General features: G+C 44.4%; 1 protein-coding gene across 2 annotated transcripts in view; it reads left to right on the plus strand.

Moving 5' to 3' along the window:
• Nucleotides 1-658: 658 nt before the first annotated feature.
• Nucleotides 659-16,352, plus strand: part of Cnmd (chondromodulin) — a 34,840-nt gene continuing 19,146 nt past the window's right edge. The window contains exons 1-3 of one of the 2 annotated variants that reach the window (XM_045146254.1): nucleotides 659-813; nucleotides 1,225-1,365; nucleotides 8,382-8,522. In XM_045146254.1, coding sequence (XP_045002189.1) covers nucleotides 661-813; nucleotides 1,225-1,365; nucleotides 8,382-8,522 — 435 coding nt within the window. In that variant the 5' untranslated portion in view covers nucleotides 659-660. The remainder of the gene's footprint in view (nucleotides 814-1,224; nucleotides 1,366-8,381; nucleotides 8,523-16,352) is intronic. The other variant, XM_004651002.2, reaches the window with a different exon arrangement.

The raw sequence follows: 16,352 nt of genomic DNA on the forward strand, positions 1-16,352 counted from the left end.
GTTTTTTTTTGGGGGGGGGTGAGCAGTTTCAAGGTAGGGTTTCACTCTAGTCCAGGCTGATCTGGAACATCTCAGGGTGGCCTTGAACTCACAGCGATCCCACTACCTCTGCCTCCCAAGTGCTGGGACTAAAGGTGTGGGCCACCAAGCCAGGCCCAGAATGCATTTTTGTTGTCTTCCCCAACTCCTTCACTGCAGACCCCCTCTGTCTGGGTTTCCGTTTTGCTGCACGGGGACCCTCGTCCATGCTCTAGTTCCAGGGGCCATCCCACAGTATCAAGAGTCCGAACCTTGCCACTGAGGCCAGTGATCCCTACCCCCTGGCACCACCCTGCTCTCTCAGTCTCCTTCCAGCCCGGAGGGGGGGGGGGCGGGGGAAATGCCACTACTCAGGAGTCACAGAGGAGCCCTCTAACGTCCTAAGAGATTCTTGTGTAGGAGCCCCTACAGCTAGCATGGGGGGCCACGAGACGCAGTACCCGCACTTTTACACAATCAGATGTGTCAGGTTTGGCTAGATTGAGGACAGGGCACGTCTGCGAAATCAGGACTAGCTCAGAGGGCAGTTTCCCCTGGCGGGAGAGAGAAGGGAGGGGAGAGGTGAGGCTCTGCAGGGGTGGGGACCGCTGGGCTGGCTTGGATCCTGTGCACGCAGTTGAAATGCCTGGCACGCCTGGGCAGCAGGGCAGAACTCAGGGCACGCGCAGGGCTTCCAAGTGTCTTGCCCATCCAGCTTCAACCATGGCAGAGCGCTCTGACAAAGTTCCTATCACCCTGGTGGGACCCGACGACGTGGAGTTTGGCAGTCCCCCGGTGAGTACCGCCCGGGTCCCCAATCTTGCTGCACAAGCGAGTCCACTGGTCCGGTCCAAACTGTGCATAGATGTCTCCATCAGGGGTCCGCGCCTTTGAGTGGCGAGGGGGTCAAGTGAGGGTGCCCAGTGTGGGCTGTGGGCTGGCGTCCCGCGAGTGTGCGTGTGATGGGGACACGAGGTACACAACGGGTGTGGGGCGCCTTGTGACCGCACACAGTGCAGGTCCCCAGGGCGACACGCTTGCTGTATAGCGCTTCCACGTCTGGGGACAAGGGACCCTCGGGAGCAAACGTGCAGGAGCCCAGGGTGAGCTGCCTCCCACCCTGCCACCCCCAGGGTCCCTGGGGCACAGCGAAGGGACAGCTGGGAGTGGGGGCAGGGCGCGTGGCAACAGGTCCTTCTCCCGCAGGCGTACGCCACCGTGACCGTGAAGCCCGCCAGCCCCGCGAGGCTGCTCAAGGTCGGAGCTGTGGTCCTCATTTCAGGGGCGGTGCTGCTCCTCTTCGGGACCATCGGGGCCTTCTACTTCTGGAAGGGGAGTGACAATCACGTAAGTCCAGAGAGCGGCTCGGGGATGCTCGGGACTGGGAGGTGCGCCGGGCTGCCGGTCCTCCTGCAACCCTCGGGTCCCCGCTAGCTGGAGCCAGAGCTCCGGGGTTGCGGGGCGCGGGGCCAGCTCGGGGTCCCGCAGGGCTGTGGCCACAGCTAGCTCCTGCCTCGTGGTCTCTGGACCGCTCTGTCTGTAGATCCATGCCCCTCGCCCGTGGGGCTTTCCCGCTCCTCGTGGGCATGGTGGGAAGACAGACCAGCCGAGGTGTAAGAGCGGACGGATATCCACAGCGGGCCTGAGAAGGCCCCGGGCGTAAAGATCCAAAAAGCCATTTTCAGTCCATCCTGGCCTGGTGCTTCCCGCAATGAGAGAAAATGACCACTAAGGCCTGTGCCAGCTGGGAAAAGCCTTACACTTAAAAGAACAGGTAGAGGAGTATCACCGTGAGTTCAAGGCTACCCTGCGACTACGTAGTGAATTCAGGTCAGCCTACACTAGAGTGAGACCCTACCTTGAAAAACAAAAACATAAACAATAAATAAATAAATAGACGAAGGAAGAGGAAGAATATTCAAATCCACAATCGGGGTAAAATCTTAATCTTTCAGAAAGGGTTTTGTGCATGTGGCCTATTTTTTTTCACACTCCCTTAAAGTTTAACTCCTTAAAGGTGGCAAATCTCTTTCAGAATCAATTCTGGCCTAGTGATATGGGATTTAATGGCAAATGCCTCACTGATTACTATACCAGCCTTTTCATACGTAGTTATTTATTTTAAAGCTCCAGGACTCTCTCCAGGAGTATAAAAATGGCTTCTAACTGGGTTAGGAAGAGTTCCAGCATGTTCTCAGAGTACCTGAATGTGTCCACCTACGTAAAAGAGGCATTTTATCTTGATGACCATTGCCATGCTGGGTGTAAGCTTATTTCAACTAATGGAAAAGAATTCCATCTCCAGGTGCACACAAAGGGCTCTTTCTTAATCACTGTCCCCTGAAGATCTGTGACTGCTGGTTTTTTTCCCCTCTCCCACCATGAAATTCAAAGCATGAACGAATTCCAGTACTTAAAGAAAATGGTGCTGAAAGCAATTCAACCATTTTACACATCACATCTTCTGTAGTCACTGCATAATTTGTATTTTTAACTCAAATGCCTAATGTAGATAAGCATGCCATTTAGCACTGAGTCTGTTTTAGAGACTATATCAAATTTACAAGCATCAATTTGTAAGATCAGAATTGCACTGTATTTTGTGTGGATTTGCAAAGTGCCTGAATGTATTTGTATTTTAAATATAGAAGCTAAGCCAGATGCTCATATTTGAAAGCAGCGAATCTGAACATGAGAATGATCCTAGTGTCTACATCTCCATTAGCTGCAGGGCTGTCACCCTCTGGGGAATTTGATGGCATTAGAATGCAAATGCTGTCTTTTGGACAACAAAACCATAGTGGTATTGGTCACTGGGAAATTAATGACAGCTCTGCTTTTTACGTTTTTTGGTAAGTATTTCGGTCTTGATATGTAAAGAAGCAACACTACTTTGACAATGAATTATTCAAGACAAACATGGCTAGCTGACAAGCTCCTTAGTGATATGGAACCATCACACTGAGTGAGCAGGGCTCTCTTTTCTCATATCTTTCACTTTACTGCAAGATGTTTGGTTGTCTGGTTCAAGAGAGCAGTATTAAATTCCAAGAATTCGGAGGAGTAGTGAATCACATTTTATTGCCAACAATCAAGGTTATTGCTCTTTCTCACGCAGACAGGAGAATGAAAAGAAAATCATGGTAGTTGTTTTTTTTCCCTCCAAAAATGTCTGCACTGATCCACATTATCTAAGTCTAAAAAACAAATCGCAAAATTCTAAATAGAGCAAATTTTGCACTGTCTATATATAGCACACGCACAGGTCTGCTTTCTCTTAATACAAATTTAAATCACCCAAACAATACATAATCAGAAAAGGTAAGTCTATCCAGCAGGAAGCAGCACCAAATTAATGGATTACTCCTTCCCTGGAGATTATCCATGTCTCTCTCTGGGTATGGTTTACAGAGGAGAGCCATCTGTGTGATCCACCACCTCTCCCTTTCATATGGGTAAATCCCTGAAGACTGTTCCGCTCACATTCTGCTGGAGGCCGCTGAAGCATGCACGGGTGCTAATAATCAGAGGGTCTCTGCCTAAGCGCAAATATTAAGGCCATTTTTCATCCACATTATTGTAAATGGAATAAGACACTGAAACATGGGAAATTCCCACCAATGCCAGCAGATAACTGACAACCCCACACCCAAGGTATGAGGGCAGGAGACCATTGCCTGGGGTCTTTTTTCTTACACTAATTTTTCTAGTCATTTTCCCAAACATTATGTAATTAATCTTATAGAACCTAGGCCTTATTAAAAACTCATTAGCAAATATCCCTGGCTGTAAAAAGCAGAATTCTGGCAAATAACAAACTTCATTGTACTTGGATAGGAGTAGCTTTAGGTGCTGACAGCTCCCTGGGCTTAGAGCAGATAATGTATGGCTGCTCCAGTGGCTCAGCCTCCTGCCCAACTTGGAGCCCAGAACTGTGGGAACTACAGACTGCCTGGCACTGCCTTCATTGCTACAGGCTTCTGCAGCCACCAGGAAGGTCATGCACTGTGCATGCAAGACAGGCTGCCTCTACAGTCTGAAGGATGCAATACATGGCTAGGGAGTTTTGCTGGGAGATTAAGACCACACACCACAATTTTTTTTTCAGTTTTTTAAAATTTTTATTTATTTGAGAGTGACAGACACAGAGAGAAAGACAGATAGAGGGAGAGAGAGAATGGGCGTGCCAGGGCTTCCAGCCTCTGCAAAGGAACTCCAGACACGTGCGCCCCCTTGTGCATCTGACTAACGTGGGACCTGGGGAACTGAGCCTTGAACCAGGGTCCTTAGGCTTCACAGGCAAGTGCTTAACCACTAAGCCATCTTCAGCCCCAGTTTGTTTTTTAAAATTTTGTTTATTTGAGAAAAAGAAAGATGGAGACAGAGAGAGAAAGAGAGAGAGAGAGAGAGAATGGGAGCACCAGGGCTTTCAGCCACTGTAAACCAACTCCAGACACATGCACCACCTTGTGCAGCTGGCTTATGTGGGTCCTAGGGAATTGAACCTGGGTCCTTTGGCTTCACAGGCAAGTGCCTTAACCATGAAGCCATCTCTCCAGCCCCCAGATCACACTTCTAATAATCATGTCTTCCTAAGAATTATGAAATTTGAAGCTGTACTGGGCTATACAGAGAAAGAGAGAGGGGGCTGGAGAGATGGCTTTGTGGTTAAGGCACTTGCTTGCAAAGCCTAACAATCTGAGTTTGATTCCCCAATACCCATGTAAAAAGCCAGATACCACGGCATATGCATCTGGAGTTCCATTTGTAGCTGCTGGAGGTCCTAGCACACTCATTCTCTTTGTGTGTCTGTGTCTCTTCCCTCCATCTCTCTGCTTGCAAATAAATTAAAATATATTTAAATATTCTTTTTGTTTGTTTATTTTTATTTATTTATTTGAGAGCAACAGAGAGAATGGGCATACCAGGGCTTCCAGCCACTGCAAACGAACTCCAGATGCGTGCGCCCCTTGTGCATCTGGCTAACGTGGGTCCTGGAGAATCGAGCCTCAAACTGGGGTCCTTAGGCTTCACAGGCAAGCGCTTAACTGCTAAGCCATCTCTCCAGCCCTAAATTAAAATATATTTAGAAGAGAGAGAGAGAGAGCAAGAGCCAGAGGTGGTGGCACAGGTCTTTAATCCCAGCACTCAGGAGGCCAAGGTAGGAAGATCGTTATGAGTTCAACGCCAGCCTGAGACTACATAGTGAATTCCAGGTCAGCCTAGGCTACAACAGGACCCAACCTTGAAAAACCAGAGAAAGAGAGCTGCAAATAATTTGTAAGTGGGTAACTTCTTAAATGTTGTATTGTGTGATCTCTAATCACCTGAGTAGAGAAGGACACTCATGTCAGTAGGCACTCAGAGGCCAGGCTCCTTAAGACAGTCATCTTTAACTCATGTGTATAGTATGCTGGCTGCTTAGAGCACCCTGAGCAGAACGAAGCCTGCTTTCTCAGCCTGGCAGGCAAAAAACTCTGGCTCAGCCAAAGAAAATAATCTTCCCTAACTGGGCTGCTCCTAAGGGAGAAGAGTGGGGCATGCTCCAGTTTTACTGTCATAACCCACACACATAGTTCCTGTGACCAGACCATGTGGGGACAGTGAACTACAGGCATCAGAGTTTATAAAAGAAAGGAAGCTGGGCAAGGATGAGAGATTGTCACACTGAGATAGATACTCATATCTTCTCTCTTACCAAATGAAGGCTGTTGCCTGGAAGAAAGGGTGGGGGGTGGCAAAGGCATCTCTACAACTGTGATGCTAAGATAGAATAATGTTCTGTGGGTCTTATAATAATGAGCTTTCTCCAGGTAATGGTCCAATAACAGCAGCAGCTATGTTTTCCAGTGTCTGTCCATGTAGCAGTCACTCTTCTTAATGAGGGAAAAAATTCAGACTTGAGTTGAGTCAGAGCTATTTGCAGTTCTGACTGGCTGACCTGGCATTAGGTAGAAACTTTCTCCAGTTCTCATTCTCATTCCCTCTCCTTTCAAGGTTTATGCATATGTAAATGTGTGCACACACAAAATTAACATGTAAGATAGATGACAAATAGATAATAGGCACATCATAGAAGATAGATAGATATAGACACAGGCAGCTATAGTCCTAAAAAGAAAAGAAAGAATCCTAGCAGGGTGTGGAGGTGCATACCTTTAATCCCAACACTTGGGAGGCAGAGGTAGGAGGATCGCCCACCCTGAGAATAGAGTGAATTCCAGGTCAGCCTGGACAAGAGTGAAACCCTACCTCCAAAAACCAAAAGAACAGAAAAGAAAGAATCCAGGCATGGTGGTGCATGCCTTTAATTCTAGCACTTGAAGGCAGAGGTAGTAGGATGGCTGTGAGTTCAAGGCCACCCTGACACTACATAGTGAATTCCAGGTCAGCCTGGACTAGAGAGAGACCCTACTTGGAAAGAAAGAAAAGAAGCCAGGTGTGGTGGTGCACACCTTTGACCTCAGCACTCAGGAGGCAGAGTAGGAGGATCGCTATGAGTTCAAGGCCACTCTGAGACAACATAGTGAATTCCAGGTCAGCCTGGACTAGAGAAAGACCCTATCTTGGAAAAAAAAAAAAAAAAAGGTAGGAGGAAGAAAGAGAAACCCTGTTCCCAGCCCCACCATACTCAGAAAGGCCTGACAGGATGGCAGCATGCTGAGCAGAAACAGCATGTGAATCATTTTACAGCAGCGTATGATAAATCTAAGCTAAGAAAGCAGTCTGGATCATTTAATTTAGTGGGTAAAAAATTTAAGTGGTGGAGTTTTTCTTATTCGTAAATACATCACACAAACACAACTGGAGATATAAAGCTAGGCTGTAGGCTGCTATGGATTATATTGTCAAGACCTATACTTGACAGGACCTAGAGTTACCTGTTAGGCTGGTCTCTGGGCATGCCTGTGAGGGGTTATCTTGATTAGGTTAACTGAGATGGGAAGACCCACCTGAAAGGTGGGTAGCACCATTCCACGGGCTGTGGTTCTGGGCTATGGAGCTGCCCTGGCCGAGCACCAACGTTCATTGCTTTGCTCCCTCAGTGTTACAATGAACGTGACCAGCTTCTGCCGCCATGCTTCCCTGCCACAATGGACTGGAACCTGGAACAGTGAGCTGAAATAAGCCCTTCCCTCCGTTATACTATTCTTGTCAGTTCTTTTGTCCCAGCAGCAAGAAGCAGACTGGTAGAGGCACACAGGGAGAAGAATCGTCACAGACACCACCTGGTCTATCAGGCTCAGATCCAAGCACACCTGTGAAGCCTCAGCACTCTCAGGGCACACCTGAAAACTACCTATGCCATGCAGCTTCTTCTACACTCCCAGCAACTCCCAAGACCCAGGGATTTGTGGCACGGCCAGCTGTCTTTCTGACTCCTGTACCAGGGCTCTGCTGAAATGTCCAGTTCCCTCCCTTCTCCCACATAGGCCACAAGCCTCACCATGGCAAAATGCCCTGTAGTACCACATGCCCATGGCACAGATTTCCCTTCTGAGCTGGAACAGATGTGCACACTGACCTCACTCTGCATGAAGAACATCCCAGTCCTGCCTACAGATCTTCTTATATGCTATTCTCCATCCCTAATCTTTTCCCCATGCTTAATCTTTTTTTTTTATTAAAATTTTTTATTTATTTATTTGAGAGCAACAGACACAGAGAGAAAGACAGATAGAGGGAGAGAGAGAGAATGGGCGCGCCAGGGCCTCCAGCCTCTGCAAACGAACTCCAGACGCGTGCGCCCCCTTGTGCATCTGGCTAACGTGGGACCTGGGGAACCGAGCCTCGAACCGGGGTCCTTAGGCTTCACAGGCAAGCGCTTAACCGCTAAGCCATCTCTCCAGCCCCCCCCATGCTTAATCTTAACCAGTGGATTTAAAAAATCTAACTGTTGTTGTTTTTGTTTTATGAGGTCAGCCTGGGCTAGAGTAAGATCATACCTCAAAAAAAAAAAAAAAAAAAGAAAAATAAAAAGAAAAAATACAAAAAAAAATAAATTAATGACCATTGCTCAAACCCCATTTCCACAGGTTCTGACTTGATTGGTCCAGGGTGAAACCCAGATATGGTACCTGGAGTATCTATTGAACTGCTTCTGATATGTAGCCAAGATTGCAAGTCATTGGGCTATTTTAGAAGATACCAGAGACTATCAAAGGTTTTACTTAGAAGTTCTTTCAAAAGAAATCATCATGTTAAGTAGTAAATGCATGGAATCCTCCAATATAAATGTATCACTATTAATGATGTTTCTATGTATCTGTGAAAAATAGGAAAGCCACTCACACATTTAGGTCTAAAGAAAGCTCTGAATTGCTGGAAACAGAAAGCACCACTACTCTTATGTTCACTTCCAGATTTACAATGTCCATTATACCATGAGTATCAATGGAAAATTGCAAGATGGGTCAATGGAAATAGATGCTGGGAACAACTTGGAGACCTTTAAAATGGGAAGTGGAGCTGAAGAAGCAATTGAAGTAAATGACTTCCAGAATGTAAGTATATTTATTTCATAAATTTAGAGAGTTTAACAGGCAAGCCTGGGGGCTTCTCCAGTCCAAGGGGAAGCAGCTTTCCCTAACACACCACACTTTACAGCAGTTGCAAAGCCATGAATTCACTTATCACGTGGCTAGCTTCCTGAGGAAGGACCATGCCCATCCTTCCTCAAAAGGAAGAGAACAACTTAATGGGGAAAAAAAAAACAACACTTTGGGGTATAGTACCATATACCTGTAGCCCCAACTGCTAGAGAGGATGAGACAGGAGGACTGTTTTAACCCAGGAGTTTGAGGCAAGCTAGGCAGGAGGGGGCTCTCCTTTCAAAGCAAGAAGAGAAAACAAAAGAGCCAAAACATCTTTTTTTTTTTTAATAAACCCTGCCGAGGCGTGGGTGGCTCATGCCTTTAATCCCAGAACACAGGAGGCATAGGTAGGAGCATTGATGTGAGCTGGAGGACACCCTAAGACTACAGAATGAGTTCCAAGTCACCCTGGGTTACAGTAAGACCCTACCTGGGAAGGGTAAAACTCTTTTAAAAACAAATTACATAATCCCCTTAGGCCACCCTCCTTTGTCCGTCCCCTTTCCACTCAATGCTCATTTTCTTCCTACTATTCCCTCTTCTATGTTGATGCTATATGTGTGTGTGTGTGTGTGTATGTATTTATACATACATGTATATATGTATATATATTTTTTTTTTAATTTTTAATTTTTTTGTTTTTTCAATGTAGAGTCTTATTCTAGCTCAGGCTGACCTGGAATTCACTATGTCATTTCAAGGTGGCTTCAAACTCACGGCGATACTACCTCTGGCTCCCGAGTGCTAGGATTAAAGGTGTGCACCACAATGCCCTGCTAAAATATATGTATTTATGAGTACACACACATGGGGTTGGGGGGGATGGGCACATCAAGGGCCTCTTGATAATGCAAAGTCCAGATGCTGCAGATGCATGCTGTACTTTAAGCATGTGGCTTTATGTGGGTAATGGGGAACTGAACTTGAGTTGGCAGTCTTTGCAAGCAAACTCTCTTAACTGCTTAATCTCCTCAGTTTACATGTCCTTTAAAAAAAAATTGTTTGAGAGATTGAGAGTGAGAGAGGCATATGGAGAGAATGCATGCAGCAGGCCCTCCAACCACTACAAATGAACTCCAGATGCATGTGCCTCCTTATGCATCTGGCTTTACGTGTGTACTGGGGAATTGAATCTGGGCCTTTAGGCTTTGCAGACAAGCGCCTTAACCATTGAGCCATTTCTCCAGCCCCTCTCCCTCTTTTTCCCCTCCTCCATCCTCCACAACAACCTATTGGGGAACCCAACATTATGCAGGTCTTGTGCAAATAACAATAGCCACTGTGAGGTCATAAATTCAATGACCACTTTATGTCTGGGAGATAATGTTCCAAGGCACTCCTCGCCATTCTCTGGGCCTTACATGCTTTCGGCCACCTCTTCTGCTATAATTCCTGAGCCTTTGGAAAACGTGTTGTATTAATTGAACTCATGTATTTAAGTAAATAACTGTTTTGTAAAACTTATTTTAGGGCTGGGGAGATTGCTCAGCGGTTAAAGGTGCTTGCTTACAAAGCCTGTCACTCGGGGTTTAACTCCTCAGTACCCAGGTAAATCTAGATACCATAAGGTGGCACATGGGTCTGGAATTTGTTTCCCAAGAGGCCCTGGTGTGCCCATACACCACGTTCTCTCCCTCACACACACATACACATAAATAAAAATAAAAAAGAAAGTATGAGAATTGCTGTGAGTTCAAGGCGACCCTGAGACTACATGGTAAATTCCAGGTCAGCCTGGGCTAAAGAGAGACCCTACCTTGAAAAACAAAAACAAATAAATAAATAAAGCTGGGCATGGTGGCACATACCTTTAGTCCCAGCACTTGGGAAGCAGAAGTTGGAGGATCACTATGGGTTTAAGGCCAACCTGAAGCTACAGAGTTCCATGTTAGCCTGAGCTAGTGTAAGACCCTACCTCAGTAAATAAATAAATAAATAAGCCAGGCATTGGGGCACATGCCTGTAATCCCAGCACTTGGGAGGCAGAGATAGGAGGATCGCCATGAGTTCAAGGTCATCCTGAGACTACATAGTGAATTCCAGATCAGCCTGGACCAGAGTGAGACTCTACCTTGAAAAACCAAAAAAAAAAAAGAAATAATATATTGACGTAGGATTCAATACAGAGAATGGGTATGCTTGGGCATCTAACTACTGCAAACAAACTCCAGACGCATGTGCCACCATGCACACCTGGCTCGTGTAGGTACCGTGGAATTGAACCTGGGTCCTTAGGCTTCACAGGCAAGCACTTTAACCACTAACCCATCTCCCCAGCCCACAAGTTCAAATTTTAGGTGTTGCTACATTCTACGATAGTTTGAGCATTTTTACCTTGTTATATAGAAAGCTACTTGAAAAGACATAGCTCTCTGAAGTCTTTCTTCCAAGAATTTATATAATTTTAAGAACCTGTGTTTTTCAATTATATTATGATGTTTCCCCACTTTAAAAAATAAGGCTGCGCCGGGCGTGGTGGTGCACGCCTTTAATCCCAGCACTCGGGAGGCAGAGGTAGGAGGATTGCTGTGAGTTCAAGGCCACCCTGAGACTCCATAGTGAATTCCAGGTCAGCCTTGGCTAGAGTGAGACCCTACCTCGAAAAACCAAAAAAATAAATAAATAAATAAGGCTGGGCTGGAGAGAAGGCTTAGCGGTTGAGGCACTTGCCTGTGAAGCCTAAGGAGCCAAGTTCAATTCCCTAGTACCCACATGAGCCAGATGCACATGGTGGTGCATGTGTCTGGAGTTTGTTTGCAGTGGCTAGAGGCCCTGGTGTGCCCATTCTCTCTATATATCCCTCTTCCTCTCCCTCCCTCCCTCTCTAATAAATAAAAGTAACACATTTAAAATTTGAACTTGTAATGGCATTGTAATGTAAAGATACCACATGACCTAGTAATCCATCAATAATAGGTAAGTTTTATTTACATAATTCTCTCAATTCTGATTTCCCATTTAATCTAGAAAATTAGCACTGGTGAATTCTCTATTACCGTCCAGCTTTTCTGGCCATGGTCTATACAGATAAAACATTCATGTCTCCTTTGAAAAGGAGACTGTTTTATTTTTCCAAAATTTAATTTTCAGGCAATTTGAGACATTAAACTATTCATTGATGCTCAGTGTACGTCTGCTCACCAAAGTGTCACTCCACACTTAATTTATAATTGGCTGGCACAACAATCTTATTCACTGTCATGTTCTGTGAGGAGAAGGAAGCATCACTGTTTGGGTTCTCCTGCCAAATCTGCAGACAAAGTAGGTGAAACTTCATAATGAAGAAGGGCTCTTGAAAATAATGTCTCTTCCAATAGTTTGTTAGTCCACAAACATCTCATCGACCCATCTTCCTTTGATTGATGAGAAAAATGAAAGAAGCTTTTCAATTCAATGAAAGCACTTTTCTTGTGGGTACCAAAACATGCTTCACAAATCCTCTTGAATACCAAACAGATGCTAACATTAGAGCTCTGGGATGTTGCACATTGTTTGACACTGACAAGGACTGGCTATGCTCAGAGAGGCCCTTGCCCTGGGGACTCGCTCTGCAGCTCTGAATGTGCCCAGCTGTATTTTGTTTGGTCCTAGATTTGCAGATGGTTTTGGTCAATGCACAAGTATAATTTCTCTGGCCCTATTAAAAGCTTTTACTGCAAAACCTACGATTGGACGAAAGAACTTTTTCTTCATACTACTCTGTAAACTAATAAAATGTGGCTCCTCTGTACATATCATTCAATCCAGAACAAAATTGAATACCTATTGTATACCAAAAGATCACAATATGCAAAGGGATTCCAAAGATAAATTACTAAAGATACATCTCTGTCCAGATGCTCACATATTGAGAATATCCTTTGAAAATATTTTAATCCCAAGCCTATATATCTGTTTTATAATCCTTTGGTTCTTTCTATTAATGGTATTGATTGTGTTTTATCCTCATAGACCAACAGAGCCACAAATATTTTACAAACTGGTCAATTCTCTTTGATAGCTTCTACATTTCTCTAAGTCAGAACTGGTGAGGAGAACATTTTTTTTGATGGATAGTACCTGTTATGGGTTTAAACAAGCCTGGACATGTGAAAACACATGAATCAGCCTCGATGGTCATCTGCTATTACTTTCTATGTTAAACCATCAGTCAAATATAGGAAATGTTGATTGAGGCTCCCTGTTTGCAGGGATGGTGCTAAGAAGGTTGGAAGATGACTGACAGCTGTCCTTCAAGGACCTCCTCCTGGTCCTCTAGGAGAGGGACACACAGAAATGGCATCAGGTCAGCCTAGGAAATGTGCTGTGAACAGAGTGTGCTCTGCATACACAGGCATCATTGCTGATTAGGGGCTTGGAGCAAGTTTGACACAGGTGGTAATTGAAGCAGGTTCTGGGATGGATTTGTAGTGCTGAGGACTGAACCACTGAGCTATGTCCCCAGTCCTTTTGAGGAAAGATGTGGATTTCAACAGGGAGAGACAGGAGCAGAAATTCCAGGCCTGGAGACATCAATGCACAGGGATTAGTCCTGCTTCCAAAGTGCTCAGGGTCATCAAAGATAGGAAAGGAATTAATGGCAACACATGTGGGAACTGATTATGAAAAGGTTCTGAACTGTAAACAATCTCCTCTGTCCACCCAGGACCCCAGCAAAATTTGAATAGAGCCCAATGAACCAAAACAGAATCCCTTGTGGGAGAGTAGCACTGAAGAGTTCTCTGAGCTTTGTGCCTTGAGAGCTTAAACAAACAAACAAACAAACAAACTAACTGGGGCTGGAGAGATGGCTTAGTGGTTAAACGCTTGCCTGTGAAGCCTAAGGACCTGGTTCCAGGCTCAGTTCCCCAGGTCCCACGTTAGCCAGATGCACAAGGGGGCGCATGCGTCTGGAGTTCATTTGCAGTGGCTGGAGGCCCTGGCAAGCCCATTTTCTCTCTCTACATATCTGCCTCTTTCTCTCTCTGTCACTTTCAAATAAATAAATAAAAATAAACAAAAAAACTGGGTTGATTGATGGCTCATGAATTATATTCCAAAAGATTATAACCTTACAAACATCCATGCTGTGGTTTAAGCCAAGTCCCTTGAACTTGAAGGTCCATTTATTTTATTTTTATATTTATTTATTTATTTACAAGCAGAAAGAGATAGCAGAAGCAGAGAATATGGGCATGCCAGGGCCTCTAGCCACTGTGAACAAACTCCAGATGCATACACCACCTTGTGCATTTGGCTTTATGTGGCTACTGGGGAATCAAACCTGGGTTGTTGGGCTTTGCATGCAAGTACCTTAACTGCTCAGCCATCTCTCCATCCATATATATAATACATATATGTATATATGTATGTATAATATATATATGTATGTATATGTATATGTATATGCATATGTATACACACACACACACACAGAGAGAGAGAGAGAGAGAGAGAGAGAAAGTATGGGCACAACTGGGTCCCTTGCCACTGTAAAGGAACTCCAGACACATGTACCACTTTGCACATCTAGCTTTATGTGGGTATTGGGGAATTGAACCAAGGCCATTTGGCCTTGCAAGCAAGTGCCTTTAACCACTGAAAAATCTCTTCAGCCCTAAAGCCACATTTAAATAACACAAACTATAAATGAAATTAAAAGATAGAACTGGAGCTGGGTGTGGTGGTGCCTGCTTTTAATTACAGCACTCTGGGAGGTAGAAGTAGGAGGATTACAGTGAGTACAAGGCCAGTCTGGGACTACAGAGTGAGTTTCAGGTCAGTCTGGGCTAGAGTGAGACCCTAACTCAAAAAAAAAAAAAAAAAAAAAAAAAAAAAAAAAAAAAAAAAAAAAGAGAGAGATAGCTCTGGGCCGGGAAGATGGCTTAATAATTTAGGTGTTTGATTGCAAACTTGCCAATTGAAGTTTGATCCTCCGCTGTGCCCACTCACAGCTAGACACAAAATGGTACACACATCTGTAATCTCCATGCTCCCACAGCAATGGGAGGGTTAGGAGAATCTTGAAGCTGGAAAGCAGCAGCAACAAAATAGCAAGGGAAGCTGGAAGGAGAGGAGAAACTCCTTGAGGTTGTCCTCTGAACTTCACATGTATACTGCTGCACCTACTCATCCCTCCACAGACATATACACATACACACACAAGTAATAACTTTAAAATATTTTTTCTTTTCGAGGTAGGATCTCACTCTAGCCCAAGCTGACCTGGAATTCACTATGTAGTCTCAGGGTGGCCTTGAACTCATGGCGATCCTCCTACATCTGCCTCCTGAGTGCTGGGATTAAGGCATGCACTAACACACCTGGCTAAATAATAACATTTTTAAAAGAAATTAAAAGAGACTATATTGATGTGCATATAGGTAGTCATAGCATATATATATATATATATATATATAATTTTTTGCTGGTTTTTTTTTGTGAGGTAGGGCCTCACTGCCTCAAACTCTTAGAGATCCTCCTACCTTAGCCTCCCAAGTGCTGGGATTAATGGTGTGTGCCACCACACCTGGCCACAGTGTAATTTTTTTTAATTTGAGAATATTTGAACTGTTTTAGTTAAAATATTTTAAGGGCTGAAGAAATGGCTCAGCAGTTAAGGGGCTTACCTGCAAAGCCTAACAACCTGAGTTCAATTCCCCAATACCTATATAAAGCCAGATGCACAAAGTGATACATGCATCTGGAGTTCATTTGCACTGGCTAGAGGCCCTGGCACACCCATTTTCTCCCTGTCTCTCTCGTCTGTCACCATGCTTACAAATAAATAAAAATATACATTAAAAAATTAATGTTAGCTGGGTGTGGTGGTGCATGCCTTTAACCCCAGCACCTGGGAGGCAGAGGTAAGAGGATCGCTATGAGTTCAAGGCCACCCGGATACTACATAGTGAATTCCAGGTCAGCCTGGGACAGAATGAGACCCTATTTTGAAAAACAAAAAACAAACAAAGCAACAACAACCAAAAAAAGAGAATGTTCCCTTTGGAAAAAATATTTATATTTTAAAAAATTTTTGTTTTTAAAGCCTTTTTTATTTAAAAAAAAAAATCGAGCTATTTCCCAATAGAGGCTATTCCTTTTTGGAAAAAATATTTTGTTATTTATTTGCAAGCAGAGATAAAGAGAGAGAGAGAGAGGCAGGCTTCCAGGGCCTCTTGCCAGTGCAAACTCCAGATGTGTATGACACCCTTGCACCTAGCTTTACATGATTACTGGGAAATTGAGCCTACACCATCAGGCATTGCAAACAAGCGCCTTTAACCTCTGAGCCATCTCCCTAGCCCCTAAACATTTTATTTAAAAGGCTAGAGGGAAAGCCAATTGTGGTGGCACACACCTTTAATCCCAGCACTTGGGAGGCAGAGATAGGAGGATCACTGAGTTTGAGGCCACCCTGAGACTACATAGTGAATTCTAGGTCAGCCTGAGCTAGTATGAGACCCTACCTCAGAAAACAAACAAAAAAGGCTAGAGAGGAAAAAAAAGCATAATCTACCTGGAAGGTAGGTATGTTATTGATTTAAAAATCAATATGTCCTCCAACTATAATAGGAAGGAGCAATAAAAAGAAGGTCATTTATAGTGAAATATAGATTTCATGCATACATGCTCAGGTTGGTGCATTAGTCAACATAATAAAGTCAAGTGCATGCACTGGTAGTTGGATGGCTGTCAATGCTACAACCTACAATGCAGATGGTTACAAGTATGTCTTGATAATAAATGTTTTGTAATTTT

Source organism: Jaculus jaculus, chromosome 3, assembly GCF_020740685.1.
Source record: "Jaculus jaculus isolate mJacJac1 chromosome 3, mJacJac1.mat.Y.cur, whole genome shotgun sequence".
NCBI classification, from domain to species: Eukaryota; Metazoa; Chordata; class Mammalia; order Rodentia; family Dipodidae; genus Jaculus; species Jaculus jaculus.